General features: G+C 39.6%; 1 protein-coding gene across 32 annotated transcripts in view; it reads right to left on the reverse strand.

Annotated features, from left to right (window-relative positions):
• NRXN1 (neurexin 1) overlaps positions 1-26,120 on the reverse strand; it is a 679,465-nt gene that overhangs the window by 14,913 nt on the left and 638,432 nt on the right. For 20 of the 32 annotated variants that reach the window (XM_063152502.1, XM_063152473.1, XM_063152481.1 and 17 more), the window contains one exon: positions 4,287-4,374. In XM_063152502.1, the coding sequence (XP_063008572.1) occupies positions 4,287-4,374 (88 nt within the window). The remainder of the gene's footprint in view (positions 1-4,286; positions 4,375-26,120) is intronic. The other 12 variants (XM_063152504.1, XM_063152505.1, XM_063152486.1 and 9 more) reach the window with 1 other exon arrangement.

Here is a 26,120-nt window from a genome sequence, read left to right on the forward strand (position 1 = left end):
GAGCTCAGCAGGGCTGGAACAGCAGTCCTGATGTGAAGAATGGCAATTTGTCCACCTGCAGTTCTATAACTCCTCATGTAAAATCAGTAAATTGTCCCAGGTTTTGTTTTTTTGGGGTTTTTTTGTGTTTTTTTTTTTTTTTTTTTTTTTTTTGATAGGTTACCACTAAATTTTTTTGTAACTTGTCTGCAAAATGAAAAAATTTTATTATGTCCTCCCTAACATGAAGTTAAGGACATATAAACTGCTTTTTTATTATTATTATTATCATCATCCTCAATCTTCATGTTGTTGCTGGTATTTAGGGGAAGGTTGGAGAGACTGTGAAAGCAATAGTTGTTGCCTTACTACAGAAAACATAATGCAAAAAAAAAATATGTTGACTAAGTTTTGCATGCTAATAAATTTGTTATGACTTCATCCAATTATGGCACATTTAGCAGTTTGTATACCACAATGAAATCTGCAATTATAATTTTTATGTAACTTTATGTTCCAGACAAGATGATGGGATTGCTGCTCAGCAGCTCCTAATCGGGTTTACATTTTTATGTCCTATATGAAATTTGTGGCAAATTGCATCTTTCCATTTATTATTTAGCAGACAGGTGCACAGAAAGCAAAGCTGGTAGTGGCAGGGTGGGACTTGTTAGCCACTACAAACTGCAACATATTTGTACTAGGAAAAAAGCCCTATTTTATGCATAAATCTCACTAATTAGTAAAATCCGGATAAGCAGTATTTTCTGTGAGATATAGGCGTACCATATTCAAACTGTTTGTTGAATAGGCTCTTATTTGGAGCAGAGAACATTGGTTAGAAACATGCATATTGTGGCCAGTCATCACAAAAATATTGAGTTATGGCTCTGTTAATAAAACTGCAGGGGCTTTGGCCATCCCTTGATTGAATTCTTGGTAGAGAAGTGTTGGCCACACAGCCCTGAGCACATCATCACTTGCCATGAGGTGAATTCCTTTGCTGAAGGATCCCAGACTACAGCCTTTGAAGTGAAAATACAGAAGTAAAACAGCCCTAATAATTGTATTTTCAGCCTCCTAGAATTACTTGTTAGGATAGATAAGTTTCACCACCATTAGTGAGGACGTTGAGGAGTAGCTGTGGAGAAGCCAGTCTGGTTTGTGAAAAGGGTTAAAGGGGAAAAGCTGAACTGAACCACGGGGATATTTCAAATGGAGGGACAAATCCTTCTGTATCTCCTATTCCAACTGAAAAGAAAAACAGTCATCAGACTCTCACTGCCAACAGCACTGTGCTTCTCTCCTTGAATTCCAGCCTACTGCTAGGAACAGCTCAAATCCACACGGAGACTGCAGTATTATGGAGATTGAGCAATGCCTACCTGACTATTCATGGAAAAGGGTTATTCATAACACTAAGTGACTAAGACTAAAACAGAGAGACTGATATGCCAGAAGTTACAACTTCAGTAACCCCTTTGGCTCAGGTATTTTCAAGTATGATAAAATGACAAGGCCGATGAAGGCAAATTAACAGCTTTTAAAAGTTGAGAGTGGGAGGATGAATGACATTTTGATGAGAAGAATGACAGATAAAATGATCCAGACAATTGGGATTATGCAGAACATAATTCCTGTGCCAATCCATAGTTTTGTTTTTTTTAAAAAGCAGTAGCAGTTGGGATCTGACAAATGAAACAGTAAAACTGTTCTCAAATAAACAAAAATGAGGAGTGTAGCTGTGTGATGAATGCTAAGATAAAACAGGAAAGCTGAACACCAGCATGTAAAGCTAATGAAAATTTCTTGCTGAAAAACTAACATTCACATCCTTTTCCTGTACCATAATGTGGACAGAAACAATAAGCTGTCAGAAAGTTTCATTTCACCTCTCCCATTCTGGCACCCACCAGCTAAATGACTCTGCACGGCTCAGGACTACCCAACACTGCAGCCCCAGAGCTCAAACTACCTCAGAGAAGAATTATTCTAAAATTTCATTGGCTTTCAGTGAGCTGTAAGCCTGAGAAAATATAAATACAGCTTTAATACCCAGGTGATTTGGAAAATTATTTAGTGCTATGTAACCAACATATTGCTTTAAAATTACCTTATAAAATAAAATAACACCCCCCTAAATGTCAATTTGTCTACTGAACAGCACTGCCTGAGTTAACTACAGCAAGGAAACTACAGGCATGAATGAGCTCAGAGCCATAAGAGCTACTGCACTGACTCATACTGGACAGGACACTCTTGCTAAACTCAAGAATTTGTAAATGTGAAGGAAGGAGCAGGAAATAAAATATCCCTGAATATCTTGATCATAATGTGTGAGACTTCTGTGAATGAAATATCTCCCTGAGAGGTACAAAACTGTGTGAGTGTACCTGTTGCTACTCAGTTTTAAGAAAAATCATTCAATTTAATGGAATTTTGAAAATTACTCTGAAATCCTTTAATTGGAAAGTGAAAGGAAATAATCCTGAAGTATCATCATCAAACCTGTAAATTGGTTCCTGGAAGGACTCAAATGCCATCCTGCAGGTCTGTCAGACACTGAGACAAGTCATATATGCCTTTACTTCAGTTTAAGTAAATAATTCTTGCATGTGGGTATCAAGTTTTGTGACTTAAAATAGGAACCATGCATTTGCATATGAAGAAAAATTTCATTTGTCTTAGGGCTATGCAGACATTTCTCCTGCCCCAGATTTTGGCACCATACTAAGATGGCTCTTAGTTGCTATTTGCATGAATACATTAATCTCAAATTAAATTGGTTTCTACTCGAGCTAAATATGTTACTGCACAACAAATAGATCTTAATTCTTTTACTATTAAGTGAAGTAGCAAGCACCAAAGATTACCAAATTACCTCAGACAACTAGCAGTGGGCGTGCTATCAAACAGCACAGAATTCAAGGGAATTCTGGGGAAAATTCTAAGGAAAACTAAGATACATCTATATGGCTGTTCACTCAGGAAATATAAAACCTAAACCAAACCAACAAAGAGGCAGGAATAATTAATTGGACTATCTAAGATTATTTTAAAGGATAGGAAATTTTGCAGCCCTTTCACTTCAATGATAAACATTGGGATTTTTACAGATGGTACATAGTATTTAACTTAACATAATTGAGGATAATTGAACCTTTGGAACAGATTGCCCACAGAAGTTGTGGACGTTTCACCCCCTGAAGTGTCCAAGGCCAAGTGGATGGGGTTTTGAGCAACCAGGTCAAGTGGAAGGTGTCTCTGCCCATGGCAGGGGTTTGGGACTAGATATAGTTAAAGGCCTCTTCCAACCCAAATTTCCCCATTTTTCACAGAGGAGAATTATTATCAAATCTCCACTCTTCAGCAGAATTGGAAATACATGGCCAAAACACTACCAAGTTTTTGTTTCATGGCAAATACTAGAATATCAAAATATCTTGTTTCTGGTTACAACTAAAACATACACTCTGAATAGGCTTGTCTTGCCAAAAAAAAAAAAAAAAAGAAATTTGAGACTGTTGTAGTCTATGTCTTCAGGCTTTATCCATCTACACAAAATTTCATACCACTAACAGAAACAAAAATAAATTCAACTCTATCTTCCAATGCATGAAGGCAGCCTATAAGAAAAATGGAGAGGGACTTTTTACAGGAGCTGACAGTACATAGAGAAATGGATCCAAGCTGAAGTACACTAGGTTTAGATTAGATATTAGAAAAAGATTCTTTCCTGTGAGAGTGGTGAGGCACTGGAACAGGATTCCCAGAGAAGCTGTGAATGTCCCATCCCTGGAGGTGCTCAGGGCCAGGTTGGATGGAGTTTTGAGCAACCTGGTCTAGTGAAAAGTGTCCCTGACCACATCAGGGGGATTGGAACTAGATGATCTTTAAGATCCCTTCCAACCCAGGCCATTCTACAGTTCCATGACATAACACAACATTTTCAATATATTTTTATCTTACTGAGGGCAATGCTTAAGGCACAAACAATAGCAATACCTTCCTGCTAAGTGAAGCTGCACTTTCTTTGTCACAATACAGTTGCAGAAGCCTTGGAATGCCCTTCCTAGTCCATCCTCAGGTCCTCAGCCAAGCCATAGCTTAGCTCAGACCATGACATGTGCTCCCATCTGATGTCTTGGAGCTGGCCCTTCCTCTCTGCCAACACCACCACGTGTAGAAAGGACCCAATTCAACCTCTCCTTGCGATGCACAAAAGGCCTGTCCTGCTAGCTGGGGCTCTGGGGGACTGCAGCATGCAAATATGAAAGAAAAGAAAGTAATAAAAAAAGTTGACTAACCTAACCCACCTGAGCTCGGCTCACAGGGATCGATGTCCTCATCATCGCTGGGACATTCAGCCGAGGCCACCAGGATGTCATCTGAAGTCTGCAAAGAAAATAAGAGTCAAATAGATGTACTTGGATTGACTGAACATGTTGTAAGTTTCTCACCAGCATGTCTTTTTTTTTCTTTTTTTTTTTTTTTTTGGAATTTATGCAAGGCCCAGAGCGTTTCAGACTTGAAGTGTAATGGTGCAGTGACACTCTCCAACTCTGTATTAATGGGACTTTGCTTTTCAATTTGCACTTGTCAGGATTTCGAATTGTGTTAGATATCCAGTGTGGGCACTTACAAGTTTTAATTTTTTTTTTTATTTTTGTAATAAGGACAGAAAGTAGAAGAACAGAATATGTATATTGAGGCTGCTGGTCTTCCCTCTTTATCTCCAATATCTTTACTATGATATTACTGAGAACATTGAGGGCATTAAAATACAAGTCAAAATAATGAACTGCCTGCAGTGCAGCTGTTAAAACTATTATAAATGTAGTGATGTTTTCTCCATTAACTGCACTTGCTTTTTCAGATGTACAGTAAAAAAATAAAAGGAAAAGAAGCAAACATATCTCTCACTGAGCTGAAAACTATTTAATGAAAAGAAACTCAAGGAAAGAAAACAATAATAAATGCATATACGCTAGAAATTATTATGGTATTTTCTTAAATAAGTGAAAACATCTTATTTTCCTTAAATAGGTGAAGCACAGTGTGAGTGCTATGATTAGAGCCAAAATGCATTTGGACAATTTTTTGTATAAAGAAATTATATAAATTAAGACAAAGGAGACAAACCAGTGGATGTATGGTAAAACAGACCATAAAAGTTCAGAAAAGAACTGGAGAATTCCTATCTACTGCTTCTTACAGTGCAAGAACAAGGAGATATTCAATGAAACACTGAGACTATCAATCAGTCAACACGAAAAAATTAGTATCCTTTTCAAACCACTTCTGAGAACAGTCATTTAGAAATGTAATAAGAACACCTACAGTAATTCAGGGAAATAATAGGAGGGAAATATAAACTGTCATGCACCTGGTCATTACTCAAGAAATTACTAAAGAGGTTAGGAAGATGCTTTTCCTATGGGTGAGGCGTTTCATAACTGTCCATCTCAAACTTCTGTTCACCTCACTGAAGGAAATACATGGAGCCAATAAAATACTACATCATATTCAAACAAGAGGCTCAGGACGTAGCAGGCAAAAAGCCATTCTTGTATTCCTGTATGATAATTATGCCAACAGCCAATTTCAGTGAATGCAAAACTTTCTTTCTTTATATCTCCATGGGTATAGAGAAGGGACATAAAATGCAAGAAAGTTTTCCTTCATCAGTTTAAATCTGAAGATGTAAAAATTTTATAGCTGAGCAGCAGGGCCAAAGGCTAAGCAATGCTGTTTATCATTATTATTCTAACCAGAGTTTTAAAGCGAAGCATATTACAGTAATAGGCTTTACTCTGTCATGCTTCGAGAATATTAATGAATGTAAGCTTTCAGCACTTCTCTGAAGAAGGAAAGTGATACACGAATACATTCATTAATATGTGAGGCATAACAAAGCAAAGCCCATAATAATAATAATAATCATAATATATTTTAGAGGTAAAAGACTGAGGCATAATGGAATGAAGTAACTTGCTGAAGGTAATCAAAAAGGCTATAGACAACAGCTATGTTTGGATGCCATAATCACAAAAATTATCTTTCCTTATAGCTGAGAAAATTTGTAGCTAGAGGAAACAACTGTAAACCTGAAATACTGCCAAAATTAGATTTGCAAGATTTAAAAAACACCCCAAAAAAAGCTTTTTAGTTGTCCTTCATTTCTACCAGTAGAAAACCAAAGTTGTAACAAAAGCCAACTGCAAACATCCTCTTGAATTTCCAATGTCCATTTCTTATCCCCAGATGACAACCATTTAAGCTTGAAAACCAGTAGCTTGGTCTCTTTGAGAAAAATTACCATTTTTTTTATATGAAGAAAAATTAACCAAGTAACCAACAAAGCCTGCCTATAAGAAAATATCTCTGTGCTGCAAACCACACAACCATCAGGCATAAAATCATAATAATAAGCACATAAAGTACCATGCATCTTCTGAAGAGTTTCAACTTGGTAAGTGAAGTCCCAGTGTCAAATTTTTCATTTTGCCCACAACACTGGACAAGAAAATACTTTTATGACCTGTAGCCAGAATTTTGAATATTTATCAATGGATCACTGAGAAGCTCTACACAAATACCATTAAACAGAGAGGATCACTTGCATACCCAACAGTCACATCAAGAAATTGTCTCAGACCTACTGGTCTGACTGGAATTTTGATTTAGGAGTGCTTTGGCCCATGCACAGATGGGTCACCCTTGTAACTTGAATGACCCAAGAAGAAATGATCAGGCAGATTTATGGGATTATTGCAGTGTTTCTGATTACCCTTGATATAGGACAGCATGGTAGGTCTTCAGGTAACTGTACTTCTTTTTACAATCTGTGGTATGTTCAAAATTCTGGTAATTCAAAATCACCAGAAAAATAATGCACTTTAAGTATTTTCATGTCTGAGAGATACTTTGCTCAGCTACTTATAAGAGAGTGTCAAAACTGTCTTCATAAAGTGACACTAATTCCAATCTATAGAAAGAGTATTCATACTTCTACAAGAAGAAAGGGTTGTTCTTGAATGATAAAAAATGCATGTGTATTATGGGTACAGAAATGAATAATACCTTAAATAAATGTGAATACAGAATGTTGAGAAAGGCCTCATTAATGTCTCAGCATAGTCAATACTTGGTATAAACCTCATTTTCTTGCAAGCAATAATCAAGTATCAGTAGCTGAATAAGAAGCCAAGTGATAAGATGACGTGAAAAGTGTTTTTATTTAGAAAATATCTGAAGAAGAATTTGAGTTTTAGTACCAATTAAAGGATGTGTCACAATCTGCCCTTATTCACCCCTTTCCCCAAATCCAAACAGCCTTTTGCTGCTACTCATATGTATTTTCAGAGAAAAGGGCAAAGGAGCTATGAAAGGCAGGTGAGATAGCAGTGACCAAAATACAAATGAAAGCTATTGGTCTGCCTGACAGAATTCAAAATGTGAGTTAGAATTAGCTAAAACACTAGATAATATAGAGAATACATAGATTAAACACTGTGGGCCAGTTACTTTCTGGAGTTATTTCTCCAGAAGAACTAATGTGAATTTACCTGAAGAGAGAGCAGAATTTAGACCTGAGGGTGTCAGACAGCCATGGGGTGCAGACCAATAATGCAAGATAGAGTAATGTGTTTTACTGACTTGACGTTATCTTTTCTTCATGCTTTTTAATTTGGATGGGAAGACTTAAACCAAATCAGTTCTCCTAAGCGAATTGCCATTGTTGCTAGCACGATGGCTAATTTACAGGACACTGCTTCAAGCATTCTCATTAATCAAGGATTTAAAAGTCAGTGGAAAATCCCTTATTTACAGTGAGTGCCTAATAGGATAACATCCAACTGGTATCATCATCATACACAATTGGATTAGAATGTCTTGGGTGAGTTGTTCAAATTTATTTAAGAGGTGATACTCCAGTTGTAAGAAATTAAAAAAAAATTAAAATAACAGGTGTACAGCATAAAAGGTCAGCCAGAATTTCTTTAAACTGCTTCTTCATTTCTTTGTGCATTTTCAGAGATTTTTCAGATTCAATTTGCAGCTATGACTGTATGATTTAAAATGCAGTCCACTGTAAAATGTGGATTTTCAGAAAGTTGGACATCTGTACATGCATCAAAAAGAGCTTACAATTAACATGGCAATGAAAAAATGGAGCCAAAAACCTCCACATTTAGTAAAACTAGAATTCATTGCAGAATCTTGGTTCTGACAAATATTCAGGGGTGTGGCCCCTGCAGGAATAGGTCTTGCTTACATCAGCTACGTCTGCTTGCAAAAATAAAGAAATTGGGATTTGTCTCTCAGCCAAGAGATAGTTTAAAATACCACCAATCTGCCACCTTGCCTGAGGAAGGAAGTGGTGACTATTTCAAGAAAGCTCCTGGCCAGATGAAAAAATGACGCTGTAGTCATGGCTTAAATGCAGTGACAATCCGTAGCTATGGATAAATATCAAGCTGCCTCAAAGGTTACTATCCCTGGCTCAAAACTAGTACCAGAAAATGTCTGTGCCCTTCTAATATTGATCTCTGAATGCTATGTCATTAAAAGAAATAATTGGAAATGAATAAACAATACAGGAAAGCAATTTTTTATTATTATTCATTTTTTTGCATGACTGAAATTAAATACACACCAACTTACTCCGTTTTTATGTATGAAGTCTACTATACCTGAGGGTATGAGAGAAATATGACCTAAAAATTAAATCAGCAATCTGAGCTGTGCATTCATTAACAGTATAATGGATCCTGCATATTTTCTGCTGTAGTATGGCACCAGCTCTCCTTTAATCATAGCACCCTACAGCTACTTTGAATATAGTTTATTCCTTTCTTGTTCAAGAATACACTTTATCCAATGAGAACTGCAAGCAAATCCAAATTACACAATAGCTAAAACTAGCAGTCCTAAATTATTACATGAATTATAACCAGCACAAACCCTTATGACTACTCTTTAAATTATTTCAGACGAGAACTTCAACTGTGTAACTCAGAATTACTCTTATTTATTTGTACAGCTCTGGTGCTGAATGCCAGCAGAGACCGGTCCTGTTGTGCCTGGTGCCAAAGGCAGCTGGAAAGCAAAGGTTCTGCTCTGAGGAGCTTTGAGATTGATTTTGGACAGCAAATGAGTGGGAGAGGGAGCAGAGGATGAGAAGGGTCAGGTGAGGATGCTACTGAGAGGCGCTGGCAGCTACAGAGCGGCTCTGATCTAGCACATTTCCCAAAATTATGCTCCCATAGAGCAGGAAGGAAGGTCAGAAAGAAAGCAGGCACAGGAAAGCCAGGCAGGAGATGCTGTGGCTGGCCAAGGAGATGCTGGGAACAGATGGTGCCTGGCGAGCGCTGCCGAGGCTGCGAAGCCTCTCCGAGGAAACTCCGCGTGTTTGGGGGCGTCTGGTGAGCGTGGAGATGGGGACAGGCAGGGTGGCACTGACACAGGCAGGCAGCACCCATGGATAGGGCTGAGGGCATGGGTCAAGGCAGGGGAAGATGAAGCATGGCTGTTTTGGGAGGGGAAGTAACAAAGGGAGTGAAAAATTATTGGTGAGTGTCACAGACATCTTTTCATTAAAATCCTTTCGTTAGGATTTTTCCTGCTGAAGCTGAGAAGTTTCAGCAACAAAGTGTAAACATTGATTATCTGCTGCTGTGGAATGCAACAGGTGCATCTGTGATTGGCTCATGTTGGATGTGTATAGTTAATGGCCAATGAAGGTCCGAGCTCTCTCTGGGACAGAATCAGAGAGAGCTCCTTTGTTATTCATTCTTTTCTATTCTTAGCTTAGCTAGCCTTCTGACAACTTTTCTCCCTACTCTTTTTAGTATAGTCATAATGTAATATAAATCATAAAATAATAAATCAAGCCTTCTGAACATGAGATCAACATTCTTGCCTCTCTCTTCACCCTGAAGACCCTTGTGACCACTGTCACAGGTGAGGTCATGGGAGCAAAGAAGACAAGGTGGCAAAATGGGAGGGACAGGTGCCAGGGAGGGGATATCAAGAGACACGATTATGTGAAGATTAATGGGTAAGAATCCAATGACTGTTAGCAAATGGCTGTCTGAAAACATGCTTTCAGATGTAGACAAGGAAATTAAACCTCTAATTCTCCTTTTCCCCCTTTCTGTAATGCTTAATTATAATCTCTGCTTGCTTCATTTTTCCTCCTGAAAACAAAGCTTATTCAAATAATTGCAATTTAGTTCAGAGAGAATCAGCTATAAGTGATTTTTAAACATAAAGGTCTGCATCAATTTGGCAAAGCCTGTATTGCTACAGCCACAGTGTAAAGAAAGGTTTTGGAAACCTAACAGATAAACACTACTGTCTTCTTCATTAGCATATTTTTCAAGCTTTCCTTGAAAAATATGGTTCATGTAACACCTATATAAAGGAGCTCAGAGCAATCCTTTTGTACTTTTGTACTGGACACATTCATTTCTGAGACAGAAAGGGACTTTCCCAAAAACTAATCCCTTGCATATATTTTTTCCCCCCTTTTTCCCCTTTAAATGGACAAATAAAGAAACCTCCATCAATGGGAGTGCTGGAAGAAACCAACAGAGTATGAAACATCACAAAAGACTTCATGTGGAAAAACTCAGATTTCATCTTTTCAGGACGGGATTAACTGCACAATCTTCTAGCCAAGACTGCACAATTTGAATTTAATTCTCAGTGTAAGAAGCAGATCTTCGTGACTGGTTATTGAGACAGCTGTGGAAAGAAACTTGAATATGTCACATTAATCAGGTGTACTCCTCATCTGGTGTTAATAACCTGCCACTGCACAAGGCAGTTTGCTGGGGAAGAGGCAATAGTGATGTAACAGTAATATCTGGATGATTTGCTGTTTAGACAACTGCCTGGAACGTTGTATTTAACCTGCTATAGGTCAAACAAGTACATGTGCATCAATTGCTGCCTGTCCACCCACATCCAAAAAGTACCTTCTCAGCACTGTGCTGCTGAAAAATGTTATTTCTGGACATGGGTATTAAAATGCTAATATTTCAAGCACATGCACAATATTTATTAAATCTTTTGCTAACTGCTGACATGTTATTACCCTGTAATGTGAAAATACAGTAACTGAAAATCGAAACACTTTCTCAAAACTGGCTGAGATCTAATTAATATTACCATGTTATTTCTTGAATTGTCAGTGTTTGATGCTGGGAGAAAGCAAAAGCCTTGATTAATAAGTTCCTCTCACAGGAAAAAAAAAAAAAAAAAGAAAAGAAACCTTGAGGATATAGAACCCAAATACAATAAGGCCTTTCAGTCAGTGAAATGAGTGCTGTAGAAATTACACTCAGAGGTGTAGGTGAAAAGCTCAAGATGATGCCTCAGATGCCCTGCAGGGCACCTTCAGCCTCTGTCCTCAAATCCCAGCAGTGAGGGGAACACACCTGCTCCACACAGCAAAACAGAGTCACCTCAATTCTTGCCTCCACTTCTCCACATACACACAGTTTATCTTTCCATGAAATAACCTTAAAATCCATGGTATTCATTCCATGCAGAAAGACTTTGGTGTTATTTCTCCAACCACCCTCTTCCACCCAAACATCTACATTCTCGTGGGCAAAACTGCCACAAATAATGGGAATATATTTGAGAAATGGATTTATAGTAAAATAGTGTCAACAAAACTGTGTGCCTTTAAGATCAGAATTCGAATTTAATTGCTTTGGTCAAAGTCTTAGAGTCACTCATCTCATCTGTAAAGAAGCAGAAGCAGAGCTGAGAAATCCACATGCTGGCAAAGATACAGCATTTTACCTGGAAAGATAGCCAGGCAGCACTCTGCACTAATCTTCAAAAATTAAAGTATTACTAATTAAAAAATAAGAAAATAATCCAAACATCTTCCTATCAGGTCATATTCCTTTCCTCCTGCAACATATGGATTAAGTTAGTTTCACGGATGCAGACCAAAAGCAATTTCTATATTAATTTTATTTAAAAATATCACATTTCTTGTCCTCTTTTGAAACTTTTTGGATTTGATGTCTAGAAAATGATCCCATTGTTTTTCTTCTGTGTTTCTCTCCCAGCTGGGTCACAAGTGAAAATGCTCACATCTCCATTAATACATTTTTCCCCGGCCAGTCTTCCATATTTAAAGGCTTTACAAGGAGATACTTGATAGAACACTCCCTGTCTAACAGCAGGGGCTACTTTGGACTTTTATAGAAACAAGATGATCCTGCACTAGCTGTGGCTCTTGGAAGCACAGCAAGCAGCAGCCACACAGTGACAAAGTACCAAGAATGGGAGAAGGTTTATTTTTTGAGGTAATTTGATATTTGCATCAAGCAACAACTGATATTTACCAAGAATGTTGGACTAATGCTTCAAAGCAGTGCTGGCTGCAATCAAGAGTGAATTGTCCATCTCCAACACCCTTCCCATCAAGGCCAACTCATGCCATAAACCCCTGAGCATGAGGAGTCCTGTCAGCATCATGAATATTGCATTGATTAAGACCTAAATTTGTTTTGCAATGCCAGATGAACACACCAGGGTTTGGTTTCTTTTCCAAAAATAATAAAAAAACCAGTATGGCATTATCTTGCTTCTGACAGGTTCAGGAATATAGGTACAGTAAAAAGACAAAACTGCTTCTATCTGGCAACATTGGGGATGGCTGGCTGGGAATGAGCAAGGAATGAGCTCTCTACCGTGTGGTCACTGCTCCCTTTGCTCCATCTCACCCTCTCCCTCCCTCCTGCAGTGGGGCTGATGGAAACAGGAGCTCACATCCTGCTCAGGGCCCTTGGGAGCTGCTGGCTGACCCCTCAGCTTGGTCTGACCCAGAGCAATCCACATGAAGAGTCAGGCACAACTAGCCCAAAGCTAGTTTTTCTCTCATGCTGGATCAAAAAAAAAAACCAAAAACAAAACAAAAAAAAAACCCCAAAAAAAACCCAAAAAATAACCAAACAAAAAAAACCTCACAAACGGAGAGATGTGGCGCAAAACTTTATCTCTTGATGGCACAAGACTTTATCTCTTGACAGCAGGCCCTGCTATGCAACATGCCAGTTACCAAAACCACGGGCACCTAATTGCATAATGCCTATTATTTATACTGTGCCATTTGTGAAAGCTGCCATGGCTGCTTGGATGAAGAACAAATGAGTCACTGCCTTACTCCTTTCTCATCTAACTTTTAGATTCACAGGGGTGTAACATTTCTGGTTCCAGAAATAGTTTTGTTGGCTGATTTTCGTTCTGCAATTACAAATAGTTCTGCCATGGATCATACTGATCAGAAGAAGCTGTGCTACTTTTCAACTTACCTGTTTCACCCTTATTTCCCCCAGGTAATGAAAATAGGTTGAAAACAAGAGACAGATAATCTGTGAGTTCTGTAAAAGTCTCTTGTGTTTTCTTTCCAAATCCTTTCCAGAACACCCATATTCCTCTCCCATAAACACCACAGTTCATTCCAGAGCAAGAACAACAAAAATGCACTTTGATTTTTGTTTTGTTTTTACATTTGCACCGAGCCTAAAATATATGGAATAGAATGTGGTTGATGAAATGCAATCCTATTATTTTCTCCTAGGCGAGAAAATTATTTTGCCTCTAAGTACGAGGGAAATGTTTCTGGGCATTATGCTTTTATTTTCTGCTATCATTTTATTTTTAGCCATCTCTTTTGCTGAAGTAAACATTTTGGTCTCCATTAATTCTGAACTCACAAAACACAGAGGAGACAGTTTTGTATTAACTCAGAGAGAGACTCTGCTTATTAAATGGCAACATTACAACAGTGATAGCAAATCTTTTAATTTATATCCCTGTATTACCAATCACGTGCACAGAGATTGTCGAATTTTTGGAATATGACTCTTGCTGCATTTGTATTTATCTCAGAAAACTCAGGCAGAGAATTATTAAAGCCTTCAAAATTGACAATTTGAGTTTTTTCAGGGAAGTGGGGTTGCTTTTAATTGACCATTGAGCTGCTAGTGTAGCCCTTTTTTGTTGCTGTTGTGGAACTTTGGGTTTTTTTTGCAATTTAATCACAAGTTTTAAGACCACTCTTAGCAAAACTTTAGTAAGTCAGAGAAATGACTGAAATCAACATTGGACACTTTTAAGACTCAGGTGGGCTGGTTGATCCTTGAAGTCTCCTTCAACCTGGTGTTCTGTAATTCTGTGATTCACAGTGTTATGAAAATACACCAAAGTTAGAAAGGCACTAACTATGAACTACACTTCCATCTTTTTTTTATAGTTACAGTACTGCCAGTTTTAGTTACTGTGAGTCTCCCTGACTGTTAAATTGTGTTACACAAGAACATCTTGGTCTACTGATATCCACGGGAATTTTTTTACGAGTCTCAAAAGAGGGGAAGGCAAGGAAAGCCCTTCAGAAGGAATAATTTCTGAAACTCACATGGAGTCTCTGTTCTCACTCAGCATGTTTTCAGGGTGGAAAAAGCTTTCTTATCTTGTCAGCAACTGCTTAGACTACTAGACTGCTTTTTAGCCATTTAGGTAAACCAGCCATCTCATCTTGCTCCAGAGACAAGTGAGAGATTGAGACAAGAGAGGAAACATGGGGTGTTCTATTCAACACTGACCTACCCACACCATCTTCTTCAAGTTCATTTGAGCACATCTTAGGCTCAAGGCAAATTATTTTGAGTTAGTCAGATCAGGCAAGAATCTGCTAGTATCCCTCTCTCAAGCCCAGTTTTGCTCTCCTGAAGGAAAACGAGCACCAGTCCAAGTGCCAACACTGTCCTTCCTCAAGTCTTACAATAAGGAATAAATTTCAACTTCTCCAGGGTCCAAGAGGGCACACTGTTCCTCCCCAGATATTAGATCCTTTGCCACATTTCATCCCTAATTATCACCAGTTCTCAAAGGTTTACCCAGAGCAGGGAAAGCAAAACTGAAGCTGTTTTCTCCACTAATCTGTTTTTGAAGCACAGCCTTTCTCAAATGTAAAGCGCTCAGTTCTACTACTAAAAAATCCCCATGTTTCCTTATCTTAATGTTTTAATTAAAAAACTCAAAAAATAATGGCAGGACCAGGGAATATGCTGAGGAAATTACCTACTAGTTCTGCAGGGATGAGAAATGTTCTACAGAGGAGCTGCATTCTGCAAGTACAACTTGGTAATAGTAACAAGAGTTAGTTAGCTATACATGCTCTGGAAAAAGACAATGCCTAATTGCCTTTCAATTAAAATATGTTTCATTAGAGCCACTGTTTTAGAGATACTATTAATTACACAGTTTCTGAAACTGTACATTTATCACAGAGGTGTTTGGGTTTGTTAATGATGTTTTTATCTCATAAGAGCAGTCAAAATTCAGGTGAGAAACATGCTCCAGGAAAGCAGCAGGCTTTGCACAGCTGGGAGATGCTCCAGGTGATTGCTGTGGTGTCAATTACAAGCAGATGTTATTTATAACCACATTGTTGACCAGGAACCTCCTTTTTCACCACATGTGTGGAAATCTGTGCAGGTTAAGAAAAACCGCGTCTCACACAGGAGGTATTTGGGTTTGGGACCTACAAATATGGTCTTGCTTTAAAGGATAGGTAGTGGCTTTCCAATAACAAAGAGAGGAGCTGAGGTCTGGAAGACAATTTCTCCTCTGCTGTCCATACTTCTGCTGATGGCATTTGGGTGGTGTGAAGGAATAGGCTAGACTTGGGTAGGAAGGAGAGAAAAATCAGGCTCAGAACAATGGCAAGATGGGATATTGAGATGAAGGGCCAGGAAAATGTGAAAAGTAACTGAGGTAAGATGTTGGAGGATTTGGGAAGAGCAATGAAACTGTGCTCCTGCTGTAGGTCTGGGGGAACACAGACCATTGCAAAGGGAGGAGAGGATGAGGCGAAAAAGAGCTACAGTAAATCAGCAAAGTGGCACATGGAGAGCCACGGAGAACTGTGGGTGTGGGGAAATTTGGGATAAGGACAAAGAATGCTGGACCAGTCATTGGAATTATTACAGATTGGAAAAATTACAGACTTGTAGGCATTGGAGCCGGCACCAAGATTTTGGCTTTTCTTTCACTGTCAATCATAATATGCTAATCACTCTAGCAAAGACTTCAATTTTCCAGCAGATGTCTGGCCCATTGGGATCCATAATGTAAAAGACATAAGTGTAAGGCAGAGATCTGCCAGGTGAATCCACAGGCTCCACCAGTCCATTTCAGGGTGTCAGTTCTGTGGTGCATAGCAGAACAGGTTTCTGATGTTTGTTTTGAAAGGAACTTGGAAAAACATGATACAAAACATTTGATTTGGAAACTTTTAAGTGTGAAAGGGAATGAACACCCAGCAATTAAGAGATGCCAGAACTCAAGTCTGACACGAAGCCTTAATTCACATGGCTTATGTCTGCACAATCTGATGCCATCTTAAATAAAATGCTGGTACAGATTAATAATAACATATTTGAATGTCAGCTGGTGTAAAGCCACACAGTTACAGAGAAACAAAATGTTCACACTTCAGTTGTGCATCTGGCCCATAATTTCTTGTGATATTGTTTAAAACTGAGAGCCCAAGCCCATAGGGAATTATCTTAAACTTGAGTATGCCTAAGGCTACGTACTAATCGCTGTTCTTACTGCAGCATGGCACACTTCTGAGTCATACTGCAAAGATAGGCTTGCTGTGAGGTAATCCTAAAAAAATATATAAGTTAAAATTATTAAGTCACATAAAGTCTGGATTTTTGACCTTCATTATTACATTATGAGCAATAGCTAGAAATATGGCAGAGAATTTAAAATAGGATTCTCATTTAAAATGAGAAATTTACCATCTATGCACACCCCAGTTATTCAGTACGGCACTATATTTTCACAAGGTCTTTCCATTTCCTGGCAGGAACCTATCAGTTATCTGTTAAAATTGCTTTTCATAACATCTTATAGCTGTTGAAATACAACAAGGAAAATACAAATACAAAAGCAAGGAAATTTCATTTGACTGGAGTGCAAACAGCAAGATAGCATAAGATTCCTCTTTAAAAGTAAAAAGAATTTCATAAGAACCAGGCTCAAACTCTGATGGGTGCCTAGAAGTTCTTGCTGTTGCAACTAAAACATTCAGCTGACTCTCTAAATAGGCATGCTATGTCAGGAAAGGCTATAATTAAACTCCCTGAGTCTGTCACTCTTGTCTATACGGGAATGTTACACTGTGATATAAATGAAGTTAATTAAAACTGATATAACTCCCAGGTGCATAAATTTTGCTGGGAAAAGACCCAATGTTTTGTGCATAGCTTTGGAGGGCCGGACAGGCACCCCCAGCCAGCCCATGGGTTTGCTCAGAGCATGCAGAGGGGAGGTGGAGCTGCATGGGTTCATCCATCCCCGTGCTCTGGCAGCAGTGGGATGTGACAGACCCTTCACGGGAACAAGCTGTTACACTCACTCTGGCATCTCACTGTGTCTGACTGCAGAGCAAGCTCCACCACGCTGCAGCTCCTCACATTTGGCTCTCCTGCCCCTCACAGCCATGTACTGCTGTCAGGAGAGCAGACTGTGTGACCAAAACGATGCAGGCAAGCGTGTGAGAAAACCTGAATTCCACCAGATATCGCAGTCCTTCACCCACTCCTTCACCAAAGGCACCCAGGCAGTTTGTCACTGCTGGTGTGCCCTGGGTTCCTCCTGTTGGACAACAGTCCAAGGGTCACATTCAAGCCTGCACTCAAGTCTCTTTATCTTTTATGAGTCTAAGGAAACTTCAATAGTCTCCTTTCAGCACTGCAGCACAACACCTTCATACCTAAAGGTATTTTTTTTTCTTTTTTCCCCCTTTTTTAAGCATCTTTACAACAACGTGCACTCACTAGACTCCCCAGATATCTCAGATTCCCCAGATTCCTTAGATCTGAACAAAGCTATAAAACTACCTTCACACATTGCCTGTTATTGATTTCTCCTGTCTTTAGTATTCTGTGGTCTCATGCAAGGGACTCAACCTCCTCCTCCCCTGCTGTTCTCCTGAGGTGTGTCCTTTGGAGCATGGGACCTCTCTCTTCTCCCTAATATCTCCGCTAAATCTATTTTTTATAACCTCTGCTCACCTTTGTGTCCCTGCTGAAGGATTTCTAATTAGCCTGCTCGGATGATCGAAGTCCTCTGCTGCCCTCAGTGCTCTCCCTTTTGCAGTCATTGTTCAGACTTCACTGCACCAGCCCGAGAGCCTGGCTGAAATTACTTCATCTGTTGCTCTCTGATCATCATAATGATAACGGAGTAACAGTCTTCACTTAATGTTGCCCATGTATCATGAACTTTATTATCTGTAATACGCTTCAACTCCAAGGGACAGATTTTGAGCTGCTTGGGAGGGAGGAGGGCACAGGAGCTGCCCGCAAAGCCGTGTTCCACCCCTCTCCTCCTAGATCAGCTATCAGAAAAATAGTCCTCAGGCACATGTGAACATTTTTCACTATGACACCAAACAGGCAAGTACTTCTTGGCTGCTCTGCTGTGCAGCTTTTGCCATTCAGGGCATCCTTGCTATTTTTTTCCAACATCACAAAGCAGGAATTAGGATCCAGAATCTGACCAAAAACCAGATCCAAAATTGGGATCCAGAATCTGACCATTGTTTAAATGCAAGTTGCATTAGTAGTGTCCCTGAAGTATGCTGGTGTGTGCACAACTCTGTTTTCAGTGCTGTACGTCAAAGATTTCCTAATATGCAGAAACACAATCTGTATCACAATGTGCAGCAATTTGAAATGAAAGAAATAATAACTCTGGAACCTTATTTTGATTGATTTCTACAGAGCATAAGTGGAGCATCTAAGCACTCAGGTGAAGAAAAGAAAAAGCTCCACAAATTAAGTGAGGCTGCCCACAGTGAATTTCTCCACCTGATCACACCAATTTGCAGAGATTAATTGTATGGAAGGAGCCACAGAATGCTGAATTTCATGATGAATGGACACTATGACAGCAAATTATTTCCCCTAATGTTCCATTATGCTTCTCAACATTTGAAATTTAATTACTTGAAGAAAAAAAATTAAAAAGGCAAAAGCCATCAATAGCCTCACCATTACAGTGTATTTTCAACTTGAGAAGGCATTTTGTTTCACCATAAAGAAAACTTCATGTGCAAACCCAAGGGAGGCAGATCTCAGGCATTATGACAATGTTGCTATAGCAATTATTTGTGGGAACGTGCATCGGTGGCAGCTTAGCTCTCAAACCTACTGCTCAGCTCATGCATGCTGTTCTTAACCAGAATATAAACTGCCTGGTGCTCATTGTGTCCTAATAAGATTTGTAAATTGCTTACAGTGATGTACTTCCAACAACTAGGAATGGAAGAATAGTTTTGTTACTAATATTTAATCATGCTCAGAAAAACCCTTTATATCTGTGCATTCAGTTAGATATTCCAACTGCTCTTTCTGAGAAGGTAAAGTCATATAAATATAGTTTAAAAGCAATCAATTACATTTCCTGAATTATTGTGCATAATATAGTATTCAAATGGGGTCTGCTTTGGATAGTGGTTGTTTAAGATCAGGTTAATATTTGGAAAAAAAGGAAGGAAAACTTATATTGAGGCAAAATTTTATAACGATTCAGCATAAACAAAGGGTGTGAAAATGCAATGTTCCAGTATTCTCAACATCCCAAGCAGCAGATAAAGCAGAAATATCTGAATCACCCTTGCTTGTATTTAGTCCATTTAATAATACTTCACTGCTCAGCTAAACTAAATTTTCCTGGATACATTCATTAAAAATAAATGCAATTGTGCGACACTTGTGATATTAATGGGCAGCTTCAGGCCTGAAATCAAAACCATACGTTGGGAGGGTTGAGGTTTGAAGCTAGTTCAGTTTTGCACAGCAATCTATGAAAATAAAAATGACAGAAAATGGACAAACTACCTCTGCAGACCAGACTCTTTGGGGTGCTCAAGTCGTATACTCAGCCAGCTACAAGCACTTTCTTCAACCTACTGTACTTTAATCCCCAATTAACTTTATTAATTGATCTTATACTTTAAAACTGCTTCAGCAGCCAGAAGAGGATGGGTCCTAGGAGGGCATGATGCTTAATTTCACAGTGAAGTCTTTGGTAATGAAAGATCCATCATGCTGCAGACTGAGTGCCCTACATAAAACAAGGCCACAGAGGAGCTGGCCGTGTTCTGGTTCCCAAAACAACAGCCTCTCACTAAACTCCACCAGACACACAGTGAGGCAGTTCCTTCAGGCTTCCTTCCCAGTATCTGCAGCCTATCAACTTAGCATACACATATTTCAGCATGTCTTAATATTTTCTTCAGCACACTGAAACGTTGCAGCCTCCCTCTTTGTTCTTCGCAGCCTTCCGTAGCAACGGCTGAATTAAAGTAGGTCTGGAATATCTACTTAAGCAAATTACTCTCAGATATTTGGGAGGCTGAAAATCCTATGTATGAGTATTTTCAGAGCAAAGCAATAATTTATCTTTTATCTTTTTTTTTTTTTTTCTTTTTTCTGGAAATAAAATTCACCAGCCCTTTTCAGCACTAGAAAGTCATACTTAACCTCATCCATCAATACGTGTAGTAGGCTAGTCACTCCCTGTTGTATTTTTAAAGGTAATAGAGCAAAGGCATTTTCTAAAACACACTTGACACATGCTAATTCTCAGTCTGGAAGTACCTGCTCTGTTTTCAGAGCATATAGGCTGTCCTGTAACCCCTAGCACTTTTTATCCTTTATTTTTCTTTTTCAGAACTCCAGACAATAAAACAAGTGGCAACTGATTTCAATAATCAGCAGATGTGTATAGACCGGCCCTTTAATTTCCCTACCCCATTCTCCACATTACAAAGAGATGAGGAGAAGATGAGGTTAATGTTTAAAAGTAAAGTTCTCTTAATGGGCAAGAAACATGGACACCCACAGTCCCAGAGGCTTTACTAACTGGGGAAAACATATCTAGAAAACTTATCTGTAACTCTCACCCTAAAATATGGGGGGACACCCTGACCCCAAATGATTCTTTCTTCTTTTGCAGTCTTGAAACTTGGCTCCCATTTTCTTTATTAGTCAGAATGCCAGTAGTGCTGTACCTAAGGAAATCATGATGGGGTGTCCTCTCCTTTCCTACCATTTGCTTACAAAGGCACAAAATCTCCAAATGCCCCCCAGTCCTAGCATTTTAAACCAACACAGAACTCAGGAACCAACACAGGAAATCTCTGTTTTCTGCAATGGCAATGGAAAACAGACATTTTCCATTAGATGGCTGCTATTTTCCTAATTCATATGGGGTTTAGCACTGGAAAAGCAAAGGAAATGAAAGCCTTCCCTGTAGTCTTAAATCCTTTTCTGATTATGGATTTCCTTCAGGAGAAATTACCACCTAGGTGTGCATAGCTCTGCACTTGTAGCTTTATGCAACAGCTTCCACTTTAAATAGCAGGACAAAAAAAAGCAAATGGCTTCTTCCTCCTAAAATCTTCTGCACCTATGGCTCAGTTTAGATTGAGCAACACCAAGGTGGCTTTGCATGGAAAGGGCCTCAAGGGAAAGGCAGGCACTGACCCATCATGAAGAAAGGGGTGGCTGGCAGCCTCCAAGTGGGCAATCAAGGAAGAGTGAGCATTTTGCTGCCTACAGCAGGACAGGGGGCCCAGCCAGCAGCTCCCACTTGCCAGTGGGCAGGAAGCAGAGCACCAGCAGCCCACTGCCCCAAATGCTGCCTCTCCCCCAGCTCAACAGGGAGCAGCAAATGCCAGCAGACAGACGGGGCGTTTCCACTCATTCTGCTCTGAAAGCTAAATGTGCCATTATAACACGATGCTAATAGCTAAATCTCAGCTGCATGTGCCAATTTGTGCTTGAGGAAGGCTGTTCTCCCCCTGCACCAACTTAATGGGAGCAGGCTGAGCGTTAGGCGGTTTTCGTGCGCGAGGAAAACGCACACGCAGCAAGTGCCAGCAGCGCACGATGCTGCAGAGCAGGAGTTCTGGAAATGCTGGAGCAAAGCCTCCAACAGGGGATCATAATCCTCAGATACTGGCTTGGAGATGGCAGGCTTCTCTCCACGGCACATGCAGTCGTAGCGAGCGTTTGCAATATTTATTCTCCATTAAACATGTAGTGTAAGTATCAATAAAGATTGTTTGTCTTCTTTTACTGCCAGTCTGACCTCGCTGTTAATAAAGGTAAGGAATAGCTTTTTTTCATCAATATGGGAACACATGAAGATTGATATTTATCACTACATGGCCTGCTTAGAGCCCTTCTAGTTTTCTTTGAAGGATCACAAATTATTCACAACACTGCGGGGTTTCTTCAGTGATAACATCTGATACATTTTATATAACATCCTTGTTTTTGTATCTGATATCAAACCCTATAAACCACATCATTTTATGGGGAACCTGAAATTGGATTCCTCTGCAACAGAACATTCCCTCCCTTGACTGTCTGCAGCACTTTATAAAATATTTATTGCTAGGATGCCTAAAAATACACATAGCCCAGCACAGCTTTAAGATGGAGAACTATTTAGCAGTCATAGACTAGATTTCATACCACAGGGTTCTTATTAGGCATAGTTGCCTAGAAATCACACTTATTTTCTGAAACACGACTATAAAATATTTTCATTTCATATGAATAATTCAGCTCCCCGAACAGACAAAATTATATAATGTTTTTTACTTCTTCAAGGTTCCACGGCAAAAGCTGTGCTCCAAAAATATTCAGAGACCCAGGTGAACAAGCCTGTGTCTTTCTGTCTATTTATCTTTTATTTGAGAACAAATTTAATTACTCTTTGCCTGACACACATCACATATTTCTGGTCAAGCTTCAGCATGAAATGCAGAGATGCTGTTTTGGGCCAGACATCCCCCAGTGTGATTCATGGGATGCTGAAAATTCCCTGGGCTTGGCTGCTTGCATATAAATCAGCCAGGGTTCCTCTCCGTAATGCAAATGGCAAGGCAGCCCTCTTTCCTGGCAAATTAAAGCAGTGACAAACACTCTCTCAGCACCACTCAGAGAGGCATGAATTCTCCAGGGAAACACGGCACAGTGTTTTGCAGCAGCTCTGGAGAAAGGCAGGGACACACAGAGCCACTGTCCCACCCCACCATCAGTGTCAGTGTGACCCCTGACAAAGCTACACTCACTAGGCGTGTTTCCACCAAGAAATCACCCACTACTCCCACACATTCTGGTCTAGCTGGATGTCCCAGTTGCAGATGGGGAACAAGAGCCAGGACTTTGACACCCTGATGAGAGGAGAGGGCCCTGGCAGCACTGCAACCCTTTGCTAGCAAAAGAGGAGTCACTACAATTCCCAGTTTTTATGGATGTTCAAGGGTTCAGCTGTAAAAAAAACCCTTACCTTTCCACTGTTGTACCATATTTGTGTTTTTAAAAGAGTGAATTCCAGCGTCATACACTAATCCCCTCCCAGCACTCAGGTTCTTCACTCTCAGTGGGGTTTGTGTGAATGCACTGAGGTACCAGCTGTTACTGCATCCATGCTGCAGGAGGCTGGGTCTGGCTCTCCACCCTTTCTCAGGGTGTACTTCCAATAAAACATATTCCCTGTGCTAAGGACAGGCCTTGACATCACACAACACACCTAACCCAAGCAGGTCTGACATTAATTCACTACAAAATTTTATTCACAAGCACATATGTTGCAGAGTATTTCACCATGTTCAAGGGACTCTAAAAGCCCATTGTCCACTCTCTGTAGGTATAGAATGCATCCATCTCTCTCAAAACAACAGCTTTTCTTTCCCCAAAGCAGTGGGATTGAATACAACTGAGAATTTCTGTTTGATGAGTATAGCAATCTTAATTGAGATTTAATGTTTACTTTACCAGGCTAAGCACAGAGCAAACGCCAGAGAAATTATTGTAAAAAAAAAACAACAACAAAATAAACCTAATTAACAGTGGCTGAAACTTGCTTGGTTCAAACAATAGCCTGCCCAAATGATGGGGTTTGCCTGCACAGAAAAGGCTTAGCATTGCAGATAAAACATAGAACCCACAAGTGCCCTTTTATTTTCCAGCACCTGAACCAGTAATTAAAAGAGAATTCTTTAAAAGAAAGCATAATCTTATCTGCAGACAAGAAAAGGATTAAATATTTAATTCTTCTCTTGTTCAGAGTGAACTGGAAAATGGGCAAAGCGAGCATGTGTGTGTTTGGGGGAGATTCTATTTAATCCCTGCAGTTTGTAATGCTTAGAGAGATACAATCACCATTTCACAGATGCTTCACATAGGTCTCTGCTTTATGACTCCAAGCCACATCAAAATGTCAATTCTAAGACTGATGAATAGTTACATTCAGCTTCAGACCCCTCAGAGTTGGCCCTGCCTTTCCCACATCAAGAAGGATCTACTTCTGGAGATGCCATGCCCTGCATGCAATGGTTTTAACCTTCCCACTTTCACTTGCAAAGAACTATGCACATTTAGAAGCTCTAGAGATTCAGGGAACTCATTATTCCTGTCCCAAGTCCAAGCACTTAGATCAGCTCCCCTCCTACTTATGCATCCTTATGCTTTGCGAAATAAAACTAAGTTACAGCTCCCTGCTTCTTTTTCCACAGGCAGACACCCATGACCTCCAAGAGCCTTGCTTTCAGCCCCTCCTGCTCTGCCTGATGTGGAGAGGGAGCCACTTTAGCCTGGAGAAGCAAGAGCTGCAATGCTTCAGTGCACAGCTGAGAGCTGGGGCTGGTGCTGGGAATACCCAAGAGGAAAACATGCCTTTAGTGACAGCAGCAGCTGCTCAGCTTTAAAACACAGAACCACGCAAGCAACAAATAGCCCTAATTGCTCCAGATAAGAAAATTATCTGCAAAGTGGAATGACAGAATCTCTGAAGTACATGAACAGAACCTTATCAGACATGGTACCACATTTTCTTAAGCAATCAGGACCTCCTTTGAGGACTCGTTCTGTTTCTCATGGTGATTGCTCTACTTTTCTTTTTCCCAGAGTTTTTAGCTACTGGGGATGATAAAAGAGGATTAATGACTGATTTTAATGTCATGTAACACTGGTAACATACATACAATGCAGTAATTATATAAGCAACTGTCTCTATAATCACTCTTCAAGGAATCACTATCTACAAATCTGCCACTTTGGCTTTAATACTACAGCCCTAACCTGTCAAAATCATATTGGATTTTCATTAGAATACTGCAGAAGTTACACAAATGAGCTACAAAACCATGTCTTACAACAAATCCATATTTCATGACATAATTTATACTGTGGAGAGCCAAAGCATTGACACATTTAGGTAAAAGAGGAACTTTCATTTTGTTGTGGTTTTTTGACTTCTTTACCTCTTCCACAGCAGTTCTGTGATGCTTCAGAAGTGCCAACATCTACAGCCATCCCTGTTGGAAGCTAAGCTGTATTGGACATTGAAAAATCTGTGGATTTCAGATAGCAATTCCTGTGTCTAACCTACATCACTTTTGCTGCTCATCACACTAGAGATATTAAAGCACAAGGACATTTAAGAAAGAAATGAGATGAAGGAATGAAGTGCACAGGTGCTCACAAATGCAAGAACCATTCTAATCAACTCCTTGAAAAGTGGCTGCAGCACTGTGCACCAACTCCTGCATCCAAGTCTGCTCTCTGTCATGAGTGCAATTTCCCCCTAATGGCAGCATCTAATTTTTTGTTTTCGTTAAAGGTTCCACTTTTGTAAATGAAAGATAATTAAAATAATTCCAAAAGCAAACAGCAAAAGACAGAATTGCTTTACAAGAAAATTCTTTCCCTAATTGCTCTTTAAATTCACCTCCCACTTCTGCTCCCCTCCCATAATGTCAGCTGGATTTAAGCAGAAGTTTTCATAAGCAGGGATGAATTCCTCTGGTGTAATTCCACTAACAGAGTGTTTAGGTCTTACAGGCCATTATCCCCATTGCTGCCAGAGGGAATTTTCCTGGGATAAAGACCAGCATATCTACCAGCCTCCATGTCCTTAACACTTCTGCAGAAGTTCAGATCATTAGGAGAGAAGCCTTGGATCCAGATTATTTGCCCAGTTGTTCCACTATTACTGAGATGCCTTCTTAA

This window comes from Melospiza melodia, chromosome 3 (genome assembly GCF_035770615.1).
Source record: "Melospiza melodia melodia isolate bMelMel2 chromosome 3, bMelMel2.pri, whole genome shotgun sequence".
Taxonomy (NCBI): Eukaryota; Metazoa; Chordata; class Aves; order Passeriformes; family Passerellidae; genus Melospiza; species Melospiza melodia.